At 40.4% G+C, this 7033-nt stretch overlaps 1 protein-coding gene across 2 annotated transcripts in view; it reads left to right on the top strand.

Moving 5' to 3' along the window:
- The first annotated feature begins 702 nt into the window (after nucleotides 1-702).
- Nucleotides 703-7033, top strand: part of Dnajc24 (DnaJ heat shock protein family (Hsp40) member C24) — a 39992-nt gene continuing 33661 nt past the window's right edge. Inside the window, exons 1-2 of one of the 2 annotated variants that reach the window (XM_075961656.1) lie at nucleotides 703-773; nucleotides 1467-1606. In XM_075961656.1, the coding sequence (XP_075817771.1) occupies nucleotides 1499-1606 (108 nt within the window). In that variant the 5' untranslated portion in view covers nucleotides 703-773; nucleotides 1467-1498. The other variant, XM_075961657.1, reaches the window with a different exon arrangement.

Below are 7033 nucleotides of genomic sequence, written 5' to 3'. Positions count from 1 at the left end.
GGGGGAAGGGAGGGAGGGAGGGGGAAGGGAGGGAGGGAAGAGGGAAAGGAGGGAGGGAAGGAGGGAGCGAGAGCGCGCTAATAGCACACTCAAAAGTGCTCCTTTGGAGCAACCCTTACCTAAAAGACTCACAAAGGACAGTTCATTCTGGTAAGAGGGCTGGTTTTACACCTGCATAATTACGTATCTGGCCTTGATCCCTCATTTGTTTCCTCATCTACAAAGTATCTATAGCAACACCTTCCAAAGTTGTCTTGGTGGGCTGAAGTGAAAGCAAAAACAGAGATAGTAAATGTGAACGTATTTGAATTTTTAGAAAACTTTAAGTCAGTTGCTGAAGTCTAAAATGAATGATTATTAGGCATAATTTATTAGCTACACTCATGCTTATCACCAACTCCCGGCCCCCAGTATCAACCAACAGGACCCGAGTTACTTAAGGTAAAGTAAGCGGAACCTGGAATGACGGTGCACCGCAGCAGAGGTGGAAGGATGTAGGATGTGACAATGTCGGAGCCGGGGCCAGGGAGAATTAGAGCAAGTTGAGGAAAGGCATTTCTTCAGAGCTCCTTTCACACTGACAGAAAACTCGGAAACCAGGTCGAGTTACCATAGCGACCGCGTCGGGGAAGGGAGGCGGGGCCCTTCGGATATGTGCACCGACAACTAGGGCACGACTGGAAACGCATTCCCTCTGAACGAAGACTTCCGGCGGAAAGGAAAGTGGGTTCCGATCTTCCGCGGAGTGGGCACACGCTCCCGTGTGAAGCCTGGTGAGTCTGACGCTGTGTGGAGCCAAGGAAGGTACCGGCCAGAGCTGGCTGGGTAGGGTGAACTGTGGAAGCCTCGGGTCCCCAAACTCCAAGTCGGACAACCCGGCTGCCTCATGCTGAACTGGTTTCTAAAGCAGGGACTCTGGCATCCTGGCGTGCACAGCTTTGGGAGCGAGGTCCTTGCAGTCTGTCAGCATCTTTGCCCTAGCAGGAGGACTGCCCTCTCCCTGAGCCCGTGCTGTCATTTCGTGAGGCCTTACATTTACTCTGGAAGCAGAGAACAGGGGAAATTCAGGGGCTATGTATGCCCTCAACTTCAATTTCTTTGGCATTCGAATTTTTTATCCATAAGCCCCAGTGGTTTTAGTGAACACCTCTATGGTAGTTTCAGCATTAGATTATAAGAAATACCTTCTTAGAAGTTCATCCATCACCGAGGCTCATATTAAATTCTCTTTTTATGACACTGTGAATTTATTTAAAAGATAAACATATATCATGTATCTAGCAGGTGTTCTGTACTTCCTGGTAGCTGTTCTTACACATGGCATTTATGAGACATTTTAAATGGAACTATCAACTTTCTTGGGTTTGCATTTTGATCATAATTTACTCAATCAAGTAATAAAGAATTTAGGAAGGGATATTTCATTATCCCGATTGTAATGAATTGTGATAACATTTCTGCTGCAGCTTTTCTGAGAAGGCTCACTTCAAAGGCAGCGATGGCTTTCGAGCAGATCCTCAAAAAGGACTGGTACAGCATTCTGGGGGCAGACCCGTCTGCACATGTGTCAGACCTAAAACAAAAGTATCAGAAACTCATATTGCTGGTAAGTCTTTTTTTTTTTTTCCAGATTGGAAATCATGTCGGGCAAAAGTTTTGTTTTGTTTTGTTTTTAATATTGCCAAAAATTTAAGCTTCAAAACATCTATGTAAATAGGAATCTAGATATTTATTTGTTCAGTTGAATATTTAATAGTAGAGAAAAAAAGAATTTTGATTAGGTGTGGGATAGCATGGTGGTGATTGAAGTAGAATCCTCTGGCTCTATCACTATAAGAACGTGGACCACTTTTTTTCTGTTAGTCTCAGCTAGTGTTCAATGAAATAATCCATGTAAAATGTTTAAAACAGTTTTTACTTAATAAATGTTAAAATATACCAACCACTAGCCACACTGTTGAGTATTTGAAATGTGTAATGTTCTGTGTGTAAAACTGCAAATGTATTATAAATATAGAATGTGCACTGGTCTTTGATGACTTGGTACAAATAAGAACATAAAAATCTAAGAAATTTTATACTGATTATAATAAAAATGATAATAGTTGTACTGGCTGTTGCACGGGTATTTGTGCTTGTTTTGTATATAATATTAACTTTTTAAGTAATATTTTTATTTTTTGATCATATCCATTCCCCTTCCTCCAGCTTCCCCCTGATATATCCTCACCTCCCTACCAACCCAAAGGCGAGTTCTCTTCTCCCCCACCCCCAATCCACTGACTTCCATTTGTGTTGCCCAAATACTCTCGTGTATGGGACCTGCCCTGGAGTGTGGTCTACCTATCAGGAGCCAGACCCTTAAAGAAAACTGACTCCTCCTCTACCTGCAATTATCAAATTCCAGTAACTCCTCAGCTAGGGGTGGGGTTTTGTGCTTACCTCTTCCTCTCCATGCTGGAATTTATTATATCAAATTGATGCTTCATTTCGCTTGAGTTTAACATGTATGTGCAGCCTTTAGTTATAGCTTAGATTGTTTTCTATTGGACAGTAATAATTTAAGCCTCTTTATTGTTTTTTACTAATATTCATTTGTTTTTTTAAAATGGAACATAAAATTATCTAGAACCTTTGAGTTGTCCTATTCATTTATTCAGTCATAGTTTGATGTTGGTGAGCCAAGGTCTGTAACCATGCAATGGTCTCCATTTAGTTCAGTTTACAAAAAAGAGCCGAGAATCATTATTTATGTAGCATTGTTTGTCTAGTTTATGACAAATATGATCTCTGTATTTATTGGGAAACTGTATTTATTCTGACACCATCAGAAATGGGCTAATATCCGAATCTCAGGAAAATGAACTCCAGGCACGTTCTGCCTTGGAATTTTTAAGATAATCAGAAAAATAAAATACATTTTTGTTGAAAAATTTCCTTGTACTAAGTCGTCCTTATACTTTAGTTAATGCTTATCAATGTTAGATAATGCCATGCTTGATAATTGATTGGGGGGACCTGGAGATCCTTCTATGTTCTGCTGTCTTTTACTTGTGCAATGAGAAGGCTTTATATGTCCCTATTTGTCAGACACATTAACAATATAGAGTCTAATCTATGTCCATCCACTACTCAGCTATACCCCCAGTATAGAAGTTCTTGTTTTTATGAAATATGTTTATTTTGGTTTTGTTGTTTTATATTTATTACTTTTATATCTTCTCTAATGTCATGGAAATGGTCTTCTGTGTCTTATTCTAGAAGCTTTATAGTTTGCTTTACTAATAGACCTCTGCCTTCTCTGTAGGCTGAGTTGTTGGCTACACTTGTATGTTTCCTCAGTATGTAGGTGCAGTTCCTCTAGCATCATTTCCTGAAAACATTTTAAGTTCTCCATTAGCCTGTATTTCTGGGGATTATATGAAATTTCCTCATTCTTTTTAAGTTTATTATTGTTTGCATCTGTTATTTATTAAATTTTTATTTCATTAAAAATTGTGCTTGTGTGTTACTGTGTACACATAAACCAGTGAGGGAGTAAAAGATCCAGATAGCAAGCATGGTTCCTGGATAGTTTCTGTTTCAGTTTCTTCCCACAATGATGGCTTATGACCTGGAAGTTGTAAGATAAGATAAACCCTTTCTTCCCCAGTTGCTTTTGTTCCGAGGGTTTTATCACAGCAACAGAAGACTGAACTAGGGCAGAGATCTTACAGTATTCCTTTGGATTTATACCTATCAACTTGATGATTTGGTTTCATTGTAAATGTCATTCTTTTTCTAATTTTACATTCCAGTTATTGACTGCCAGTGTGTAGAATTAGTATAACTTATTTTATATATCATTATCTCATCCTTCAGTTGTGAACTCTTATAGATTAATGACAATTTTATACCAACGTAACCATCACTTCAACAAAAGAGAGATCTTTTTCTGTTGTGTGCCATGCGTTTCTTCTTGCCACATGACAAGAAGATAATGAACATGGTTTGTGTTAGTGAAAGACCCTGAGAGAGGACCTTTTCCTCCAATGAAGTCCCCAGAACCAGGACACTCCGAGTCCAGACTACAGGATGCAATTAGCAAGAGGTTTATTGAGTAAACACAGGTACCTGCGGGCAGCAAAGTCTTTCAGAGGACTTGTGCGCCTGCAGACTGGGGGGAGGTCTTTTTATAGGGAAGAGCAAAAAGCAAGTTTACAGAAGCAAAAGCGTGGTTATCGGAATGAGGCAGGGGGCATGGCAACAGTCATCCTGTTCCTATCTTTATAGATATCCTGTTTTGCAGTCAACCTGCTTTGTTGACGTCCTATCTTATTGACATCCTGCCTTGCAGTCTTCCTATCTCATAGACATCCTGCTCTCAAGCACATGGGATGTTCTTACGAGAGCAGGCTGGCTGCTGATCTGGATAATTTTTTTTTTAAAGCAAACAGGACGTTCCCCCGGGAGCATGCTAGCTGCGGGTTTTGAGGAGGGGGTCTGTAGGGTCTTTCACTTTTTCTATTGTGTGCCATGCGTTTCTTCTTGCCACATGACAAGAAGATAATGAACATGGTTTGTGTTAGGTTTCAAACCTGTAACAAATGGCTGAGGTTCCTATTTAACATATCAAAGCAGACCCTGGCCACCAGGTTCAATCCCTCAGCCCTTGCCTGTTACAGGACTCAACTGGCTGGCACACCCCATCCCCTACTCTGAACTCCCCAGCCCAGGGAACTGGGCTGCCTTCCCTATATAATCTAACCATTTTGGTTAGCTGCTCTCTTTGTACCTTTGGGCATCCTGGCTTCTGTACCTGATTCCCATCTCTCCCCTCTCTTTTCCCTCCCCACTCTCCTCACATGGCTCGGGAATCTCCCAGATGTCCCTGCCTCTGCCTATGCTTTCCTCACGTGGCTCAGGACTCTCCTAGATGTCCCTGCCTATGCCTATGCTTTCCTCATGTGGCTCAGGACTCTCCCAGATGTCCCTGCCTATGCCTATGCTTTCCTACACGTCTGCAATAAACATTCTCTTCTACCGTACCTAGGAACAGTCGTGTTACTGTCCTTTTTATTTCTTTTTTTATTCAGTTTTTCTTTTGCCTGTACCCTGGTGGTTTTCTCCTGCTGCTATTGCTCTGTCGAAGTTCAAAACTGAACTTCTCTCTGAGGAAGGGACTTTTACATTTTGGATTTGGCTTCTACAGCCTTCCTAGAAGCCTTGTCTTTCTTATTTTTTCAGCTATTTTACAAAAGCAAAAGAAGAATTATGAATTATGAAAAACAAAAACTCCATGCTTTTATCAATAGGCTAATAGTAAGGGCACTGAAGATATTTGGCTGGTTTTCTGGAGTGTTCCTATCAGAATTGGAATGGGCTGAATTTTCCCCTCATTTTGTTAAAAAGTAGTCAAATTCCTAACCCCACTTCTTTTGCTCCAGAGCTTTTGCTCCCTCTCTAACCTCTATAGGAAAACTGTTCCCCAAAGATGTCTCTGCTACATTCTCCAGTTCCTCTCTTCCATCAGAAGGTTTTACCTCTTCCACACCCACAATTGCTATTGTTGGGATCATCACTAACTTCTCCCTTGCTAAAAAGTGGCAGTCAATTGTAAGACTTTGTTTTGGTTTATTACTAAGGTGGCCAAATCCTAGTTTTCTCAGAAGTTTGTGGAGGTTCTTTGCCAAGACAAGATACAGCAGTCCTTCAAAAATCCTGCTTCACAAAAAAGTTTCAGGTACATTAGGCCTGTAGGCTGAAGATGGATGCCCTAATGTTTCAGAGGAACTTTGGGCGACTGTCCAGGAAGCCAGCTATTTTTTTGTCATTTCTATAGTTTTGGAAATTGTATGCTCTGTACTGATGTCGGATGTCCTTCTGTTTATGTGTTGCTCTTATTGGTTAATGAATAAAGCTGCTTTGGCCTAAGGAAGGGCAGAATATATCCAGGCTGAAAGAAGAGATATATAGAGAGAGTAGGCAGAGTCAAGGAGATGCCATGTAGCTGCCAAATTTTGAAGGACTGCCCTATCTTGTCTTGACAAAGTGTGGCAGTTGCTTTCCTTTGTATCCTTCTTGTCCATTTTGGATGTTCTATTGTCAGCAGTCGAGGCAAGGGCAGTTTCTTTGTCTAGTGGCTAACTGCCACAATGAAAGTAAAGTCTATGTGGAGGTTCTTTGATGCCCATCATCCTTTTTTGAAGTATTTTGGTGCTGCCAGGAGCAGACATATCTCACTGTTATGAAAAGCTTTATGTCATTAAAACATCTTAAATGCTATATTCTGTATGCTTCTGGGGTGTCTAAAGATCACCTATCTATCTAAATATACTTGTTTAACCTTGAAAACATGCCTAACATGACTATCAGTTTGATTGTTATAGATGACTACTAACCTACATTTCTTGATTATCCTAAATAGTTTTCAAAGACTAGAACTTTATATTTTTAAATGAGCTGCATAAGTATAATACCTTAAACAAGAGTAGAAATAAGAGTATATTATAACAAAAATAACCTTAAATTTGTATCAATATACTCTATCCCCTTTTTCTTTTCAGAAAAAGATCCAACTTCCCTTGCTTAGTTTTTTTCCTCCTTACCATAACCTGTAACATTTTGCAACCAGTTACCCTACACCACGACAAATATCCATAACCCACAGAATGACAAAATCCCGCCCCCCCCAGGAATGTGAGCATCATTTTCTCTAGACGGCTTGCTGCTGTCTGGAGGCAATGACATCTTTAGGGGACTCAGAAAATTGGGATAATGATCAAGTCCTGGGAGAGCTAGCTGTATTATTCTTTGTTTAGTCTCTGTGTGTTGGGAAAGTGTAGAACTTACCTGAAGCCCTGGCTGGAATAGTCTGTTAGTCTGGACCATCTCAGCTAGTAGCTTTGAAGTTTTTCTGGATGTGGTTTTGGAGGAAACTGTAACAGAGACATTCTGAGAGGCTGGATCACTTGGGCTACTTATCTTGTCTTTATTCATGTCTAGTCTTTTGTTCTGAAAATGTACAAACTTTTAAAGATAGCATACATATCTG

Source organism: Microtus pennsylvanicus, chromosome 2, assembly GCF_037038515.1.
Source record: "Microtus pennsylvanicus isolate mMicPen1 chromosome 2, mMicPen1.hap1, whole genome shotgun sequence".
In the NCBI taxonomy this organism is placed as follows: domain Eukaryota; kingdom Metazoa; phylum Chordata; class Mammalia; order Rodentia; family Cricetidae; genus Microtus; species Microtus pennsylvanicus.
This window is presented reverse-complemented; position numbering and strand designations above follow the sequence as displayed.